Here is a 21124-nt window from a genome sequence, read left to right on the forward strand (position 1 = left end):
AACAACAGTTCATCATAAGAAAAGATCCTACATGAAAAACACCATGTAAGTGAATGTATGTAGGTATTAACAGGAGTAAGTTTTTAAAGTAATAATTTAACACAGGGACACCAGACAAACCTGAAGGGGTTATGATATGATTAATGTGCAAGGAAAGAAGTAGTTCTGATAACAAATTTGTTTTCAGTTTTGGATTTATTCACTAATCTTTGATTCTGTTAGGTTAACAACTCAAAAGTTTGTCGTGTTATCTATTGTAAACAATATTCATCTCAAAAATAGCTAAAGTAGTGGAATAAATGTACAATATTTCCCTCTGAAATGTAGTTGAGTGCAAGTATAAAGTAGCACAAAATGGAGACGCTCAAGTACCTCAAAGCTATACTTGTGTGCAGTTTTTGGGTCTTTGCACTTGGTCACTTTCCACTACTATGTTTATATGTTTCTAGAGGACACTGCAGAAGAATCTGAGTTCACATGTGCCTCCCTTTAGCCTTTCTCATGCCAGACATGTTGACTTAGTTACGTGGTAACCATTATTCTACTAGAGCAGCCCGTCACTGATGAAGCTTTTTCAACACAACCACACATATTTGCAATCGTCATGTTTTTTTTTTATTGAATAATTCAAACAGCTCACGTCTGCCTCATAAGAGGACAAATGGCCTTTCATGTAATCCTTACCAGAAATGTACCAGAATACTTAACAAAATGCTTCAAACGGGAATACAGCATCGAGCCATATCTGATGCACACACATAATACTGTTATTGACATCTCATATACAATTTGAGTGGAGAACGTTTGTATTTCCAAAATGTGAGTCAACTTCACATTACGATTCCATTCGTGAGTGAAGACAATCTCAATCACCGTTCTGGTAAATCTTTGGGGGTGTAGCATTAAAAGTAAACCCGGGTCTTCAGCATTTCGCTAACACTCGTGATGAGTGATGTGAGAGGGGAAAAAAATCCAAAAAATCAGCCGTGTTGTTGTTGTTCAAGACTATTTCATCTTTAACACTGACATCAAGGTAGAATAGATAAGTGACTACAACCTGCAAACATATTTATAAAAAATAAATAACATAGAAAGACACAAACAGAGGAGAAAACACACCCCCAGTATGCCAGACTGCTATATGTTAAAGTAGCATGCTTACACCATAAAGTCAAATGCTGTCATTCATCGGCTAAACAGAGTGGGTTGTACTGATAGGAGTGCGTTTGATATTTCACCGTGTGCAGTTTGATGCAAATATATAGATGAAGAGAAGAAATTGCGCGAGGAAATTAGTAAAGAACCGATAACAAAACTGCATTCACAGAAATCTACTTCCAGACAGGCGATGTTCATGTCTCCATCATACACACACACACACACACACACACACACACACACACACACACACACACAGATAAATGGACGGTGTCTGAAGCTCCACTGTTGTGACATCATCTGAGTCAGTGTTCATCAGGATACGGGACTCCTGTCAGGTAGCCGTTGGTCCCGTGATTTTTGTTGGTCCCGTTGGTGGCGCTGCTGTGGTGCTTCTGGGCGGGCGGCGGGCTGTCGTCCTCGTCAGAGCTGGACTCGATGTCGCTGCGGTCGTCTTTTGACACCTGCGGGAAAAGAAAAGGGATGGTTGGAGATGACATTTTTCTCATTAAAATTCTTATCTGTGTCATTATCCGTGGCAGCCATGCATGACGGCGCTACAAATGGGGTTCGCGTGTCGAAACTGGAGGTGTTCTGTCAATCAATATCAGGCAAAAAAAAGCTGTAAAAGCCATAAAATCTATGCACAAGCTTGAACAATGGAGACCTCAGTAGATAGCATTATTATTAATGTCTTATTTTTCTGATTGGCTGATTGTTAAGTCTGTAAGATGTCAAAAAATCCTTGCAATCCTTGCAAATTTACAATGACATGGGAGAGAACAGTAGCTCAAATATGAGAGGCAGTGAATGTTTGTCATTTTTGCCTGATAAATGACTAATTACTGACATTATTTGCAATTCATTTAAAACAATATTGTAATTAGTGTGTGACATTGTAGACTTTAACAAGTCAAATGTAGATGTACACATATACAATAAGAGAGTATTTAGGATTTGCAAGTAAAAGTGATGTATAACCATGTTTGTCCTGCCGCCCACAAATTATGCACAAACCACGTATGGCCGGTATAGGGAAGAGGAACTATGATATAATATCCTGCTATGCAAATCGCAGAGACAATGACACCACAGTGTGGTGTCTGTTATGAATATATACACTACCAGTCAAAAGTCTGGACACACTTTCTCATGTAGTGGTTTTTATTTAAGTATTTTATACACTGTAGATTAATACTTAAGAAATCAAAACTATAAAAGAATACATATGGAATTATGTTGTAATTAATCTTCAGTATTAATCTACAATGTAGAAAATAATACAAATAAATAAAAACCATTGAATGAAAAGGTGTGTCCAAACTCTTGGCTGGTAGTGTAAGAATATATCAGCCTTCTCTATATTTATCTGATCTTGTTTTTGTCTCATTAAATGCAATGGTTAATTCCATAGTTTTTCATAATGGGTAGTTTGGTGAAGAAGTATAATTTTTTATTTTTTGTTTTTTATGCACAAGACAATCAGTTTTGCTGGCTACTTTCTGGTGGTTGTCTAATGGATGACCTTTTTAACAAGCATTCTCAGCAACCATAATCAGGTGTTGACATGATTCTTACTTTGGTCATATCTCACAGGCACCTATTCTAATGGTGTCAAGATTTGTGCGTGCATTGTGAGGATTTATCATTATAGTTGTAACAGTCTGTCAGTAAATACAGATTAAGCTTAGGCTTTCACTTGGGACTATGAAAAATATGAATATATTTCATATTTATTTGATATATGTATGTAAATGCACGTAATGCTAGTTATGTATTCAATCCCATGTCCTACTTGTCCATTTGAAGAGAGTTTTGGCATCAAAGCTGCAGTAACTTTAAAAACATTAGGCTTTTTTATTCTCAGTGTTCATTGTCCCTTTGTTACCACAGATTTGTACATGCTGGTTCAGATAACAACACTAACAGTTTCTTGATAATTGGGTGTTATCTCTCTCGAAAATAAAAGTAATCAAATAGCAGCCAAATGTTCCCAAATGTGAGCTATTACATTGCTTTGAGGTTTGAAAATGAAAATGCCTCTCATGTAACAGACTGTGGTCCTGTTTACTCAGGTTTGAACTCGCAAATTGCTCTTCAAAAACCTCTTGATTGTTGCACTTTAGAGTTGCTCAGATGTGATTGCCTTTGCTTGTGACTCTTATACAGTATTTGCTCAGTCACTTTAAAAAAAGAGGGTAAACAAGGCAGTTTTTCTGTGGGTTGGCATGTGCCTACTGGCTGTTTGTGTTCATTTACTGCAGATTTGTAGAATTCTCTGTATTTTTAGTCAAACGTCCCCATAGGATTTACAGACCTTCATAGTTTTCTTGACCTTTGGTAGTTTGCTAAAATGTATAAACACTGTAATCACAAACTGGGAGTGAAACTGCAAATTAAATTCACCTTTTTTTTTTTAAAACCAATGGAAATGTGTTGTTTCCAAACTACATAAACTGTGATGATAGTAAGTTCCATTCCTCCTTCATAGACCATTTCGAGCCTTCATGAACTCACACACTCGGGCACAACAGCTGTGACTTCAGGGTTTAGTGTTTAAGCTTTGGGGTGGAGATTGGGATTGGGCCAAAGTGTTGGACAAGCTGACATTCTGATCTGACAATGGCGCTAGATGGAAATGATCACTGAAGTTATTTGGATTCATTGTCTGGAGATGATGACTGTCTGTGCAAAATTATGGGTGACTCCATCATCTAGATGTTGTGATATTTCACGGGAAAAGTGACAACTTCACCCATGAAGTAGGTGCTACAGGAAAAGCAAGGGGGGGGGGGTGTGTGTGTGTGTGTGTGTAAAATCAGTAGAATTCCACTTCATGGAGATCATGAATGCTCTGCACAAAACTTGACTCCTGAACAGTGATGAATACAGATGAGATATGACTCGAGAAATGACGTAAAACTAAATGTAGTGCACCATGCTGATTGAGCTGTTGCCCTTTAGGGATACTTACATGTAATGGATTCCATTTTCCCACCTTGAAGGTTGCAGGATAGCATGACAATAGAAAGGGAGAGTCAGAAGGGTCCACTGAAAACACTGCACATTATTTATAGATGTACAAACAGCACAACACCCTATTATGCAACACCAGGTATAAATGGAACGATTATAGAGGGGCTCAAGTCGAGTGCGGTGACTCACCTTTCCTTTGGAGATGGCTCTGCATGCTGTCTTCACTATGAGGTAGGACCAGAAGGAGTGGAGAAGCTGCAGCAGGATCAGAAGCAGGTTGAAGACCCACCAGGATGGGTAGGGCCCTACGATTTCCCAACTCTCGAACAAAGTGGTATTTAAAATCCTTCCACAGCAACAGAGGGAGAGGGAGATAATTAGCTTGACATATTATTTTGGAAAAACACCAGATTTAAAAGCGCTCCCTCTTAGGGGGCAAATTACGGAGTGTCCTGAGGAGCAGGTACACAAAGTCAAACATAGAGATGAGTGAGGCTCTTTCATGGGACACCTAGCTTTTAACGATGTGTTTGTAGCACAAACACATGTGTGTATTTGAAATAGAGCTCTGTTTATAGTTCAATAAATGTACAGCAATAAATTTTAAATGGAATGACTAATGGAGAGGAAAAACTGCAGACTTCACATGATGTTCGATCAAAATTTTCAAAGATCACTGTTAAATTTATCCCTGGAACCAGTTCTTGCAAATGGCTGTCTGTGAATCATCCTCCAGAAGCTGAAGCCATGGCAACAGCTTTACAGTAATGACAACTTTACCAACGGTGTGGTGGGGGTTGAATAAAATGTAGTGTAGGATCGTCATATTACAGCGTGGAAACAAAAGGCAGAGAGCTGTGGGCTGCTGGCTTTTTAAAAAATCTCCCTCTAAATGCTGTGCAGATTACTCCAAAAGCCTCTGTGTTTATCAAAAGCTTTCTTCAGAATGGCCCTAAGTATCAAAGACAACAAAATGTGAATGTAGCAGCTCAAAACAGCATTTTTGTGCTGATCAAGAATTGATGGTATCTCAAAGAAAAGCTGACAACAGCAGTTGCCTGAAACTAAAGTATGTCTCCCTTCGCTCGTGAAAGGCATGATGACGCTCCTGCTGATCACTGCAAGACGACTGCTGAACGCTCCTTCAAGGACTAGAACTGATTTATGGTCTGCAAACATCCAACAGGACGGCCCATTAAAAGTGTCGTTCGCAGGTTGCTGCAATTACACTTTTAAATGTTTGAGGGAGGAAATGAATTCAATCTTGAAGAAATTAATTAAACCTGCCTCCACGCTGTGGTCCTGAAATTTGGATGGATTACAGCTTGAAATGCATAATGAATTCTAGGTAAATGTAAAACCTCAAAAGCAACTCCACAAAACGATGAAAAGATCTTTATAAGGAGAAGCCCCTTTGATGTTTTAACTGGCACGTCAAACCCTTGACACTGTTTTCAGTAACAAAACAGTAACCATACTGATCTGCTTTTCATTTGCCGAGTTGTTTGGCTTTCTTTGAGAGGTTAAAGCTGTTGTATCCATAGTAACTATTACTTAGCAACAAAATTCACAGAGATCTGTCTGCAAACTGCAAAACCGCTGTGGATGAAGAAGGAAAAAACAGCCACGGAGATCTTCATGGCTCTGACATGCATTTTCAGGGGATGAGCTGCCAAAATGTTGAGAGCACCTCAGGCATCTGCTGCAAAGCTTCCTAAAGTCTCTGACTGCCTGTGAGCTACTGTATGCAAATGCAACAGGAGAACACTGAAGTCAGCCTCCAGAAGTATGCTAACTACGGGTCACAGTAAAGGAATAACACTCACCAGACGGGGTAAACTCCCAGCCTGGAACTTATGAAGAGTATTGCAAACATTGCAAACAGGAGGTTGCACAGTATCTGACATTTGGCATAGTTGGCCATCTTGGCAGCCTGCGTTACAAAAAAAAAATAAAAAATCAATAATTAATGTGAACGACTGCTTGAAACATTTCTGACAATATAGGAATTAAAAGGCTCTTGTTTCCACCATTATTGTAAGCAAAAACCACAGTCCAGACTGTAAGTACATGCACACTTTTGTTCTTCAGCCTCTGTACTTCCGGCACAGTCAATTTGTAAAACAATAATGGATACTAAATTAAAGTGGCAAGTCTCAGAGTTGATCTGTGTAGGTTTACATCAATGCTGAGAGAGCTGTGTGGGAGATGAAGCCTTTTTAACACACAGTGAGTGCACAAAGTTTAGGGTAATAAACATGAAGTCAAACGGTCACTTGTTGTGGGTTGTTTCTGGCTTTAGCTTCATTTTGATTGAGGTTGATTTTTGTTTGAACTTCTCTCCAGTACTGCAACCTGGCCTCTCTGTTTTTTAAGGCTCAGCAGGGGTTTGAATCTTGTGTTTCTCTTCATTGCTGACAAGGAAACGTGTATACCTCTATCCTGGAGAGTGCTCCTGACAGGCTGTACAGTCATAAAGAGAGATTTCCTCCACACAACTTCTCTAAATCTACTACATTGTTGTTTTTTTTGTAGCACACTAGCTTTTTGAGAATCAACCCAACTGTTGATTTTTGGCAGTGCTGCCACCTTTGATATGTCTCAGATAGATCTGTACTTTTCCTGAGCCTCTTTATTGTCTTCTCCACTTGCATGGTCCTCATTTTAGCAGACTATTCCACCTCAGTCTAAATCATCTCTGGCTGCTCAATCAGTTTGAGTGCTTGTGTGCATAAACTACCATTAAAATGACACTGAGCTGTCATTTAGTAGCCACGTGTCAGATTATTTTTGCCAAAACAGCTATATCTCACACACAGTTTGTTCAAGAGTGACGTAAACCCGATCAAGTTGAAGCTCAGACTTGGCACTTTGATGTCACATCCAGCTTTTAATTTCAAACTGAATGCGCCGAAGATCAGAGCCTCAAGAACTATAATTAACAAAGCACTCTGCACGTATCATACAATCTTTATATAGATCATATGACATCATGTGCATAACATAATGACCGTGTTTAAATTTAGATAAACATGTGAGCATGTTAACTCCACACACTCCACCCACATCAATCTTCATGGGCCCATCTATCCATCCACAGCACTTCATTCCCTCCCCGGCCCTCACCTCTATCAGCACGTCGGCTGCGTCATGCAGACACATGACCAGAGTTCCCACTCGCGCCATGTTGTTCACATAGGAAAATATGATGAGGGAGATTGTTGCCACATGGTGCAGGAACATGATTAGGAAATCCTGGGGACAGAGATGCCAAGAAAATGTCACACAGCTGCAGAAAATACTCCTAAAATGTCACTGCATGTGGCAAAGATCACCACTTAGACAAACAAAAATAGCAAAAAAACCCTCACAAACACTTTGTGCTGTAGAGTTGCAGCAACAGGACCCCGTGTGTTTACTCCCCACCAAAAGGTAATGTAGTCATCTCAAAGTGGTGGAGGAACATTCAGTTTCTTTGCAAACACAGCAGTGCCACAGTGTAAAAATACTCAATTTCAAGTGTTGTGCCTTTTGTTGAACATGAGCAAAATGTGAAGTTCCTCCACCGGAAATCAAAATGGAAGGAAAAACGCCTAATAACAAATGCAAATACATAAGAAATTAACTGTGGTCCAGTCTTGGTAAAAGCCATTAAGTTTGGGATTGCGTTAAATGGTTCACCATGTGACTAAAGATGCAGACAGGGGAAGCATTCCTCCAGAAAACCTTTAGCTACTGAAATGTCTCAGGATGGCAGCTCAAAGCAAACCAGAACCAGTCCAAAATGGTGAGAGAGTGAGAGGGCGGATGAGAAGGACAAGTAATGATGCAAGATGCAGAATGAAAGCAAGGCAAAGAGTGTGCAAGGGGGAACATACTGGAATTGGCAGGGGATGCAGAGGACCTCCTCAGTGTAGTGCTGTGCATGAAAAAAACTGAAAGGAGAAACAAAAAACAGACAACATGCCAACAGTCAACAAAGAGATGACAGAGTGAAGGCGTACACAGCATGGCATCATGAGGGGCTGCTGTGAGTGCAGTGTGCTGTGGAGAGGGCAGAGCTGGGGATGGACTGGAGACAGGAGTAAGGTCATGGCTGGAAGGCATGCAAATTGATGCTTAATGAACCAAAAGTGTAGGCCTTGTCATAAAAAAACAATAAAGTAGATGAAGTGGAACGAGATTGATCATGATGAATGTTTGCATGAACCAATATTGAATTTCAGTTCTTACAAACACTGACCAAGTTGGACCTTTAAAACCATGTTAGCAGTACAATAAGCATAAAGCATGAGTATAAAGTGGTTATCTGGTTCTTTATTAAGAATATCAAAGAGAGTAGATTTAGCTGGTTAATGCAGAAAATAAGACATGGCAGTGAAATGTAGTGTATTTGTAATGTGTTATGTGTGTTGATTCAGCATTACATAATAATGGGTCATCAGAAGAGGCCCTTTCCACATTTACCTTATCACAGCAGGAAAAAAAGCACAAACCAAACTGATGACATTAGAAACAACTCTATTCCACTTAGGTGAGCAGCTCCAGATTCCTGGTGTTGTGCATGCTGGCTCGCTGTCATGGCTTAGTGACAAACTTGATGGAACTCAGCCACGGTTAATAACATTTGTTTCACTTTGTTTTCCTGCCGAGACAAGTTGAAATGTGTGCCGTGAAATAGCTCTATTATCTTATTGCTGTTCCCACCAGGATTCAAGTGTCTGATATAATTATTCACATAAATGACAAACTTAACTTGATGCACTTTAGTTATTACGCAACAACAAATCAAATCTCATCTGATCTGCTCCTCTGTCTGTATCTGAGCTCTCTGTGAGACATCATCAAAGTTCAGTCAGTTGCTGAACTGATGACACGGAAGCCTTCAGTCAAACAAAGTTGCGAAGTCTGAATGCAAATTCTTGAATATTGTGAATGAAGAAGTGTTAATCCTCTTTACCCTCACAATGTTTTGTTATTTCACACATCAGTGAGACTACACTGAGGCAGAAAGCCAATTTTGCAAGCAAATAGACTAAACATTACAGAGTCTTGGTGACAGTTACAGAAGAGATGGACAGTCAGATGAGAATAGTGACAGTGCTACTTACAGTGGCATAAACATAGTTTTCTGGTTTCAACACAAAAAAGTGACAAAGTGTCACGCTTGGACTTGCAGTGCAGCTTTTATTAATGATTCATGTTACTGGCAAAGCATGAGGTTATGTCTTGATGTGACTTGTTCCTACCTTCCTCCTGATGTCTGTGAATTGGGAAAAGAGTAGCGACAGGTAGAAAGACAGCTCCAGTATATAGTAATAATGGATGTCCACAGTCAGTGGCTGCATAAACACACAAAGCATTGGGGTTAAAAGAATATATCTTAGAATAAATGTATTAATGCTGGATCATGATTCCTGAGGATGGACGAACATTGATGTTTTTAAAGCTGTTGTTTACCTGGTAAGGGTAGTTGTACCAGCACTCTTTAGTGTTCCACAACCACGGAGTCTGCAGAAAATGAAAAAATTCACTCAAAATCTTTACTTTTTAACCTTACACAAATTAAACCATGTTATATTATCGAATGTAAAATATCACATATCAACAAGTGAATTACTTAAGACAGTGCTGTGGGACAGAATTTAGTGAGAACTCCAGGGACGTTGAATGATGGAATGATTGCTACATCACAGTGCACGTTTTGCCATAAAAAGAAGCTGGAGTGGAACCAAGGGAGGTTCATCTTCCTGGTAAATCCTGAGTAATGATGCTAGGATGAGAAGAGGAATGGCAACGATGACACTAAAAAATGTGTAAAAAGCAAACGGTGACCCATAACCGTGACTGAGTTTACCTCTGCTGCACTCCTCTCCAGACCGGCTCTATTAATAAATCCCACAGAGGCTGGGGCCTGCAGCAGCCACTGCCAGGGGCTGAACTATTTTCACAAAGTGCTTTGTCATGCAACTTGTGTCTCTAAGAGATTTCTCCTACTCCGTCTCTATCATTGCGGCGATTGTGTTAATTTATGTATTTTCATGAATATATGTATGAAATGTATTAAACCATCCCAGCCACATATTTCAGTGATATTTAGCGAACTGGATCGTTACTATAAACTGAACTCTCACTCAAGTGTGGCTCGCTGATGTCAGTAACCTCAGTGGAATTTCAAACTTTTTAAAACAGAGAAAGAAGTTTCTACTGGGAATACTGGGATGCTCTGATCACCTAGATCCCTTGAAATTAAGAATGAACTGTGTACCACTGCACAGTGACACAGATTTTTACAAGTGAGTGACGGTATAAGATAAAAAGCACAAGTCATTACTTGTATAGCACATTTAAAACAACAGATGTTGAGCCAAAGTGCTGTCCAATAGAGACTTTGATAACACAAACTGGCCTAGCAAGGTTCAGTTTTGCACTTAAGACCTCATAATGTTATTATTTGACAGACTAATTGAAAAATAAAGTTAAGACCTTACAATATTATGTATTATATAAATGTACCTGACTAATTTCAAAATTAAGATTAAGACACTACAATAGTATCATACTATCCTAAAATACCTTATTAATTATAAAATTAAGGTTAATACCCTACAAAATTAAAAGACAAAATTTAATATGAAAAATATTTAATATGACACAGTTTGTATAGTGTTTGTTAGACAGGTTAGCATGCTAAAGCTACCGTTAGCCACTCAGTATTATCATACTATTCTAAATTACCTTATTAATCTAGAAATTATGGTTAGTACCGTACAAAATTAAAAGACCACATTAAATATGAAAAATATCTAATATGATGCACAGTTTGTATAGTGTTTGTTAGACAGGTTAGCATGCTAAAGCTACCGTTAGCCCCTCAGTATTATCATACTATTCTAAATTACCTTATTAATTTAGAAATTCTGGTTAGTACCGTACAAAATTAAAAGACCACATTAAATATGAAAAATATCTAATATGATGCACAGTTTGTATAGTGTTTGTTAGACAGGTGAGCATGCTAAAGCTACCGTTAGCCACTCCTGCTAATGTAGCAAATGCTAGCACACACAGTGGATAAACTAGAACCAACCGGTAGGTAAGCTAGATGCTAATATTACATCGGACTGGTTGGTTTGTATTTTACAAACAAAAATTGTGTTTTTTTGTTGGTTTATATAAAACATACAGTTCTGTCATTGAGCCTTGATAGTTTTTTTTTAATATAGCTATGTAATTTACTCATTATTTTGACTGTATTATTATTGTCTTATAATAGGGCAATGCTATAATAATAGGACATTTTTAAAAATCATATTTAATAATAACACTTAGCATCTTGAAGTCTCATAGCATTCACAGCACTTTGATGAAAAAACACTTTTTCTAACAGACATAGATGAAACCACTAGATAAACAGAATTAATCTAACGAAACTTTTTAGCTGTGTCATTTTTACAAAACACAAACACACCATCAGGTTGTCATTCTAACCGTCATCCTAACATATCAGTTATTTTGGGTGATTTTTGTAATACAGCAATGACAGATGGCCTATCCTACATGGAATAAAATGGCACCCAATAGCAGCACATATGGATACCATAGACTGTATACAGTCTATGATGGATACTGACAGTAGTTAACATTCAGAGTCACATGTTAAACTGACTGAATGGTTGGCGTTAGTTAGAATAGGATTGAATTCTATCAGTCTGCTGCTTCCCCTTCCTTTGAAAAAATCCTTATGTACTATTACACATGTCCTTTATAAAATGACTCACTTACGCTTGGATTGCCATTTTAGCTGTCAGTCTCACAACAAGGCACCAACCATTTACCTCCATATGTGCTGCTTCAAACCTCATAGACTCAATTTAACAGTTATAGCAGAAGGCTGACACTAATTTGTCTGTCAGCCACACTTACCTTTTTAAGGAAACGCACTCCGTAGGTGAATATGTATAGATAGAACGTAAATCTCCACCTGAAATCAATAAGAAACATCATAAATACAAGCTGGACCACTTGACTTGTTTACTCCTGTTTAGGCAAACCACCACTGATTACTTTACAATCTTAACTTTTTGTTTTTGATGCATAACTTAAATTTTTCTTTTTCTTTGATTCACTTTGTCTTCTGTTTGTTCATCCAGAATCTAGCCAAGAATCTATACTGTATTTTTAAATGAAGGACAACAATTAGTAAATCAGACAGAGAAGTGCTTGAATCAGACCACTTTGTAGAGGATAATGCAGCTGCATGCCATCTTGAAATCAATCACAATGCATCCTAAAGTATAAACACTACGAGGGGATATCTAAGTTGATACAACTTGCACTGTACATTATTTATGTGGTTTTGTCTCTCGGTGCAACACAATGTGGCACAATATGTAGCTGTAATAATCCTAAATTTGAAGTGGTGTGAGGTCCTCTCAGTGTCCCAGCACTGCAGTCTGAGGTGAACCACCAAAAAATGGGACAACACTGACTTCACAGTGGTGAGGTCCGGTGGGAAAGATGTTTGCTCTGTCCGCTGTCAAACCTTCCTGCTCTGTGCTTTACACAACCCCGCACATAATTTACAGAAACCACAGCTACACAATGGTAGGGAAAGTGATCGTGAGCTCTGACGCTGAGCTTACAGGGAAGAAACTGATTCAGCTGACACGTCCGTGATCAAAGACTTGCTGAGCAGGGAGGTGTGCATATATAATGGAAGTTGCATTAGACTTTCTGCCCACACAAAACACAAATAAGGCAACAGACTGCAGGCCTAATAATAAAAATACTATTATTTGTACTCAACCTCAGTGCAGCCACTGTTGAATATGGTTCCATACCTTCATGTGTCAAAACAGAGCAACAAAACAATTTTCTGACATGGAGGAAAACATCAAATGCTGGCTGCGACAGGAGCTGCACAGGCTGTCATGTGAGACAAGCTTTTGCATACTTTAAAGGTTGTGCAGTGTGGTTGTTTCAGCTGACCTCAGATCAAACACATTTTGACAGCCACTGCCCCGAAACTCAACATGACTTGAAGAATCAAAAAGAGAACAGGCTAAATTCACACCACCTTCTCAGCTCAGTCACATCCAACAGAGCCTGTCCTTTTATGTGGAGTTTTTTTTCCATGATATTCAGATGTAACTCTTTAATGAATACTAGAGGCATGATTACCATGTCAACACGTGGCCCATGGAAGCCGTCATTAACTGCTTTTTGTGCTTGATCAACACTATTGTAAAACCAAATTAACTGGACGAGTCTACCTGGCACACAGTAAACACTGTTGCATGGCAACTGGTTCATCAGGCCCGCAAGAGTCTTTTTCAAGTGCTGTTGAATCGCTGCTATATATGTACAATCACAATGACTCACAACTACTTCTCTTGAATAGATTTGTTTTATTCTGAAGCCAGTCACAGATGGGTTTTGTCGTTATGTGTTGGACTTTTTCAGATGCAGCGTTGATAACAATTGGTTGAAGACAAAACAGACGTGTTTTTCATTTTATTATCAAAGAGGTACTGTTTGTATGCTGCATTTAGTGTAACAGCAACAAGCCATTTACATGTTTAATGAATTTGTTCTGTGTAATAACTGTGAGAAACACATTTAAGTATATGTATGGGTATTATTTTAACTATCCTGTAAAGAAATTACAACCTGCAGTTTGTATGACCCAGCAGGAATATGCAATGTGTTATGATACAACACCCTCCTTTCTTAGATGTTTGATCAGAAATCCATAAAATTGTTGAGGATGTGAGACGAAAATGTGGTTTTTAAATTTGGACAGATCCCTACGAAACCAAAAGTACCTGTTTAGGCAGGACATTGCTTGAGGGTGGACCTAATTTCAGGGGGGAACTTTGATTCGATCAAAAACTAAGTAATGAGGCTGGCTTTATTCTGAGCGTAGCACCTAGCGATGGAATAAAATAATCAAAAGCAGGTCATGCTGGCTCATTCCATTTGACTTTGTCACTTCTCCAGGTGGGAAGTCTGAGCACCAGCTGGCTGCAACTCTTTGCATTCGAATGGTTCGACATGACAATTAGGTGTGACGCTCTGGCTTTATCAAAATTCAGCTGTGAGGAAACCTGGTTCCCTCTGTGCTGTTAAATCAGCAGTAACACCTCTGTTACTCCTCAGGTACTAATATCTGTCCCTTCTACCTTTTTTATGCATCTGTCTCCTTTGATTTAATTACTATTAAAAGCTTGTTAACAGCCAGTTATTCTAATGTGCTGCCAGGAGACGGCGAGTAATGGAAGGGAAAAAAAAACGGGTGTGGCTGTCCTCTCTCATGAACAAATGTAAATGGCTCATCTCTCAGCTGTCCTATAAGCATCTGCTGAGCACAAACATGCTTTTTTTACTTGTCAGCTTGGTGTCTGGCGAGCTGCTTCTGGGGAGGTGTGTTCGTTGTGAAAGGTATGAAAATCATACACCTACACGTCAGTTAGAGGAAGAGCAGTAATGAGGATATTGGTAGTCTCAGCTGCTATTATTGGTGCGTTTCTGTGTAGTGTGAAAGCATAAATTCATGTTTGAAGCTTTCATTGTTTCCAATCCAACGGAAATATGAAATCATGGGGAGCTACAAATGTGGGAGAACTATGAAAGGAGGCTCGACTGCAATTACTGTTCACCTCATAAGCAGCTATAAACTTAAGAAAACATGATAACATTTTGTGTGTTACACTTACTTGCTTTTTTTTGCTGCAACTAAAATGACGATTTCAATCACTTTTGAGTAAATATGGATTAAAATATGGTGGGTGAATTTTGTTTCCTTTAACCAAAGCAAGAAGTCTTTGTGCTGAGCTCAACCGAATAACTAATGGCAGCAGCTTCATGTTCACCGTTCACATAAAAAAGCGGTTATCAGTCTGTGTATTTAAAAAAAGTTAAAACTGCTCCTTAAAAGATTCATTGTTGTAATATTCATTTATGTAGTACAGAAGTTTAAAAGACTTAAGCCACTACTCCATTCTAGCATACATCAAGTATTAAGTGAAGCTAAAAATAGACATTACAGGACAAAAATAGTCACTATATTAGCAACATTAAAATCTGTGCCTTGAAAAACGTGTGAATTGCTTCGCTTGAGATAATTTCTTTGTTCTCAGTAAAAGCAGAAAAGAGGGACGACGGAAGAAAATGAGACCAGACAAGTGAGGCTGTTGCGGACATGAAAGCATCCTCCTGCTTCAGTCACAGGAAGGACTCTACACGGCAAAAACTATTAACTAGTAATCTCTCAAGAATCAAAGCTACTGTAGATTTCTTGCTAAAAAAAAAATCAATCTTAAACTTGCTTGGCTGACTTTTTTCAAAGAGAGTCTGTAACAATAGCTGATAAATAAAGTACATGCAGTCTTCATTATTTTCACAGCAAATGTGTCCGCTACATACTCTGTGTTTGCATAATGAAAAGAATAGACAACAGATCAGCTGTCCTGACAACGGAGAGACAAAGAATCCTATCAGTCTGCAACAGCTGTGCATGAGGGCCTAATTAGAGCTCAATCACTGCTGGAAGGACGGAGGCCAGCCCCGTTCAGAGAACTGCACTGTAGGCAACTGAGACAGACGAACCTGGACAAACTATTGCAGCGTTGCCTGCCGTCACTTATGCTGAATGCAGATAACAGCGTCTGGCACAGTTTAAACGGAACGAACGCAAGCGAAGCGTGTTCAAAAAGCCCCATACATATTCCAGAAGAGCACGAATCCAGCATCTTTTTCTCATGCATGCTTGTTTATTTCAGATTCCTCTCTGAGGTTGTAATAGGAGTCCAGCGGTCTAATCAGCCGACAGTGTTCTCCTGAGTGAACGGCAGCCTCAGGCGGATCAGAGGATGTGAGGCTCCCTGTGTCTCAAACTGCCAGATTTGCTCTACTGGTGTCAGACATGACTCTGCTCTGACAGCGACACTCGCTCGTTGGTCTTTAACATCACACTGCTAAGTAACTACAATCTCCCTGATGGCAAATGCTCTGCAGATTAGCCACTTCTCTATTACAGACTGAGTGGGTTTGTTGGTTCGCACTGGGACACCGACTATTATGCCACAGCAGCACCAGCGTTTATGTTGCCATCTTTACAAGCCATGTAATACACAGTAATGGTTAACCAACGCTGGAGTGGCACCATAGTCGCAGTTAGAGGACCGTAGCAGCATCTGTGCTTCTGCTTGAGATTAAATGATTTGTTAATAGGCTTTAAATTAATTGGCCGCTATTATTTCAACAATTTCTCAGACATTGACTGGCATCAGTTTCTCACATGAGAGGATTTGCTGATTTCTCCTTTTTTTATATAACACTGTAAACTTAAAATCTTTGGGTTTTTGTTGTTTGTTAGACAAAATAAGCACAGTGAAGTCCTCATTTAGGGTTCTGAGAAACTGGAATGGTGATTATTCACCACAGGTATATAAAAAAATTGCCTTAATTTGCCTGTGCTGTTTTTGTGACTCCATTTCCATACAGTATGAAAATGAACTTGCACCAACTTGCTAGGATAAAATTATCTATCATGCCTGCTTTTACTACCGTCAGAGGTGTGATATTGATGAGTGGTAATGCATTTTGAGATCGGTCTTCACTCAGAACAACAGCATTACTAAAAGCCACAATGAAGCACCAGCATACATGCTGCTGTAATGGATCACCTAAATGAATTAAAAGTTGATTTTCAGGAAAGTGGATGAGGAAAATGGTCTGCAGCAAAGTCAGGAAAGTGTTGTGGTGTTAAACGGAGTGTTTCTTACATGCTTTCACAGAATCGGGCGAGAGTGCTGGGCTTCTCCTGGTTGCGTCGTTGTCTGAACCAGCGCTGGATGGTTCTCACGTCCCAGTCGAGCTGCTTGGACAGACCCTCCAGCCTCTTCTCATCTGGGTGCTGGTGGGAGAATAACACACTTTGTTAGATGGATCTGTCACCGTAGTACACATTATGAAGGTCTAACAGGTATAAAGATTAGAACTCATGCATCACCTTGGTTATAGCCGTGAAAACCTTCTCCAGGATGGCGTTGGGTTGTGCCTTCTGTGGCCCGTTGGCTTGGATCTTCAGGCCCATGGCGCATGGTCTCGCGATAAACCTGCAATTAACAGATCATGACACCAATTAATGTCAAAACAGACGCTTCTCTTTAGGAATCAGCAACGTGGCAGTAGGTGGTGCATACATGCATATCCATTCTGTCTGTACAGGTGCTGGGTAATAGTTAGCTGCACCTGGACATCTGTTGGCTCACACTTTTATTCTACCTGGATGTGTTTTGATCAAACACAGGTGGAAAAACACAGAGTTGAGCTGAATAAAAGATAAATTTGAGAGTCACTTTATCTTATATCTGAACATTTGAATCTTACTATTTGGTTAAAAAGTAGCAATGTAATATAAACAACAATATAACATCCCTTGCATATTATATTTCATGAATTCAGCAGCAGCCCATGAAGCATCAAGGCTTCAGTCTCACTTTCTTTTCTTCCTGAGTGAAGTGGGGAAATGCAAGGCCTCACTCACTACTTCCTAAAGAGGCTCCTGACCCACGCATGTATGACAGGCTGTGACCATCATGGCTGTGAGCCTCACTATGTAATAACAGATCTGGTGATGCTACATGCACAGCTGGACAAAAGCCGCTAAGACCAGTTAAAAGGAGCCCGTTCTGCTGAAACGTGTGTCTGGGCTGAGAGCAGCACCAGCGACGGTAACTTGGCTGCACGGAGGGTCCACTGACAGATGCATCAAATGCAGATAGCGCTAAATGCAGGCCTGCAGAAAGAAGGATGATCAACCCCGACTGATTTGTGGGCTAACCAGATAAGATGCCATTGTTCAAGGCAGCACACTGACTAACACGGACAGCGGGGCGTGCTGCATCATAACGACGGGATGTTTCATCGACACGAACAGCCGCCCGGATGATCGCATGTGCTCAGACCCACCTTTCGAAAACGAGCCGGATCATAAAGATGCAGAATGCTAAAGGACACGCCAGATACAGATCCTCGGCTTGCGGGAACGTTGCCTCATCTGTGTTTTTTAAGTCAGCCCAGGTTACATTGTGGGGGAGCCAGAACCTCTCGTTCCAAAACCACGCCAGAATACCGGCCATCTCCCCTGCAGCAGACACTGTGACCGGGTCGAAAGAGGAATCGATGGCCCGCTGGATCTCCGAACTCTCTCACAGGCTATCTGGGCGCTCAGACTGGGCTGATGATGAGATATCCGTGTGCCGTCCGTCCGTTTCCCCTCAGCTATTCCAGTGTAGGGAAGTAGACTCAATCAGCTCCGCAGCGGCTGATTGGTGCGTTGAAATGTCATGTAATACGGTCCGTGCACGTTCTGCCGGTTACACCACGACACCACGGAGGGACAACTCTTTCTGTGACACACAACCGGATAGTTTCCTCCTGAACTAAACAACACTCGAGTCTTTTTTTTTTTTTTTTTTTTTTGTAGTCATTGCTCTGGTCTCACATGCTGTTGTGTTTTTGGTAGAATCCGACTAAATCTGCCCTCCAGGTGAGCTGCCCCCCTTAAATAAATGATTACAAAAAACTCACTTAAGTGATGCTTCAACTGTTTTAGATAAACAGGGGAATAAAAATGTAGTTATTACAGCAACAATGTAGCAACAACCTACAACGTGCTTTGTAAACTCTGCCACCTACTGACAGTTTTAATGCAGTTATCTGTATGGAAACCTGGCATTTTTTAAAAAAACAGCAATGTGACACGTTATTATATCTTCTGAGTGAAAAGAAAGTGCTTTTATTATTATTTGAGTATAAAGATAGATAACACCTTTGGATACCTACTGTATCAAATATAAACATCATTTACGTATTAAAAAAATATTAGACAGTACAACAAAACACAGTTATATACCCAAAATTGCTTTAAAGTTAACTTAAATAATTTCATCCTGTAGTTTTTATAATGAACTTTATTAGTTGAAACAACAGACATTGAACCAAAGTGCTCAATATTATTTATTACATACAATTACTGGACCAATTTATATATTAAGGTTAAGAACCTATAATATCACATGTAGGCCTAATACAAATTTATGTGCTTGATTTAAATTTTGAGATTAAAACTGTATAATATTATTTATTATGTAAATTTACCTAACTATTTATCATTTAAATTAACCTAACTAGTTAAATATCAAACTAGTTAAATATTGAAATGAAGACCCTGCAATGTCATGTCATACAAAATGATCTCTCTCTCTCCCTCTCTCTCTCTCTCTCTCTCTCTCTCTCTCTCTCTATATATATATATATATATATATATATATATATATATATATATAAAAATAAAATTTTCCTGACTAATTTGAATATTAAGAATAAGACAATAAATATAGTAAATATTATAATAGAACATTATATAAACCCCACAATTTTCCATTTTCTGCCTGAATGTTAAATACCATGAAAGTAGACTCACATTAGAAACTAAACATGAGATATAGCACAACACAAAATCATTATTAAATAATTCTCTTCATGTCAAATGTCCAAAAAAAGTTAGTAATTCAGATATGCTCAATATGTCGACCTCATATTATTTGTCCAAACCCTAAAGATTTTCCATAATTTACACACAAACACAGAGGGGCAGCAAATGTTGGCAAATAGTAGACACAATAGAGTTTACCATGTAAATCAAGAAAAATAAATGAAAATAAAATAAATGAAATGAAATAAAATAAAATAAAGGGCATTATCACATCAGATTGAAATGTTCAAACAGTGAATACAGTTTGATTGCATGTTAATTTTTAAGCAAGCTCAGAGATTTAGAGTATAAACTGAAATTGTTCTTCCAGTGACTGAATGTGGGTTTAGTTTTGAAATACCTAAATCGATGAATTAAAAACTTTCCCAATAATAAAATGTTTACTAAATATTCAATCATTTTGTTATAATTTTCTGATCCAAATGATACAATTGTATCAGACAGTGGAGAATACAATGTTCTTTAACCTTTGACAGCTTTGTAGATCTGTCCAGATATGAAAAACAGGTTCACACATAAAAAATAAATGTGTCAAACTCTTAACGTTTCTCATACAAAAGGCACAGTTTTCTTTATTTAAATTGAATTTAGACATCAAAAACTCAATAGCTGGTTTGTGTTGTTAATTATTTTAAATTGCATCTCTTTTGCTTTTGGAGGGAGTAGATAAGTAATAAAATGAGTTCTTTTTTAATAGCATTTTGTTTCATCTGTGAAGATCACAGAGCTTAATTCCTTCAATCTGTAACCTCAGTACTGGAGCTGTGTTTGAATACAGTACATTTCTTTTTACAAGAGATCGGAACAAACTTGGGATAGATTTCAAATTTTTAAAAATAGTTTAACCCTCCCGTTGTCCTCATTTACGGGCACCAAAAAAATACTGTTTCCTTGTCCCAAAATTCAGCAAAAAAATTCCCCAAATTTCAGAAAATTTGCAAAACCTTCAGTAAGAAAATCCCAATAATTCCTTAAAAGTTTCCCTTAAAAGTTTTATTTTAAAAAAAAAAAAAAAAATCCCCCAAATTTGGCAAGGAAATTCTCGTATATATTTTCAAAAAATGAGTAAAAATCTTCCACAAAAATCCTAAAAATATCTAAAGTGATTACATACATATCAGTAAAACTTCTAATATTTTCTTTAAGAACATTCACATAAAAATATACCTATTTTATGTGATTGATTTTTTTTGTGAATGTTCTTAAGAAACATTTTTAACATTTCTTTTTTCCACCAAAAAAGTTCAACAATTTCCCAAAAATGTTGAAAATGTGGACATCACAAGTTTCTCCAGTTGAAAATATATATATTTTTTCTCCACGTTTTCCAAGTTTAAACAATTCTCACCTGCAGGACAACACGATTCTTAAGTGTGTTAATTGTTGCCAGCACCGTTTAGAGTACAGAGGAATGACAGCTCCACC

At 38.6% G+C, this 21124-nt stretch overlaps 1 protein-coding gene across 1 annotated transcript; it reads right to left on the reverse strand.

Annotated features, from left to right (window-relative positions):
• Nucleotides 1–592: 592 nt before the first annotated feature.
• cers6 (ceramide synthase 6) lies at nt 593–18546 on the reverse strand. The gene is made up of 11 exons (XM_023276632.3): nt 18112–18546; nt 17150–17255; nt 16923–17053; nt 12061–12118; nt 9595–9645; nt 9384–9476; nt 7261–7389; nt 5961–6067; nt 4324–4480; nt 4133–4156; nt 593–1622 (listed from the first exon to the last, which is right to left on the reverse strand). The coding sequence occupies exons 1-11, from the start codon at nt 18279–18281 to the stop codon at nt 1464–1466; spliced, it is 1185 nt and encodes a 394-aa protein (XP_023132400.1). The 5' UTR covers nt 18282–18546; the 3' UTR covers nt 593–1463.
• Nucleotides 18547–21124: the final 2578 nt, after the last annotated feature.

Source organism: Amphiprion ocellaris, chromosome 11 (genome assembly GCF_022539595.1).
Source record: "Amphiprion ocellaris isolate individual 3 ecotype Okinawa chromosome 11, ASM2253959v1, whole genome shotgun sequence".
Classification (NCBI taxonomy): domain Eukaryota; kingdom Metazoa; phylum Chordata; class Actinopteri; family Pomacentridae; genus Amphiprion; species Amphiprion ocellaris.

What these genes read in the sequence shown, in the direction of transcription:
- cers6 (XM_023276632.3), bottom strand. Translation starts at nt 18,281, where the DNA reads ATGGCCGGTATTCTGGCGTGGTTTTGGAACGAGAGGTTCTGGCTCCCC. An exon ending in ATCCGGCTCGTTTTCGAAAG is followed by an intron (nt 17,256 to 18,111) that starts GTGGGTCTGAGC and finishes TGTTAATTGCAG; the next exon opens with GTTTATCGCGAGACCATGCG. An exon ending in GGTACAACTACCCTTACCAG is followed by an intron (nt 9,477 to 9,594) that starts GTAAACAACAGC and finishes GTGTTTATGCAG; the next exon opens with CCACTGACTGTGGACATCCA.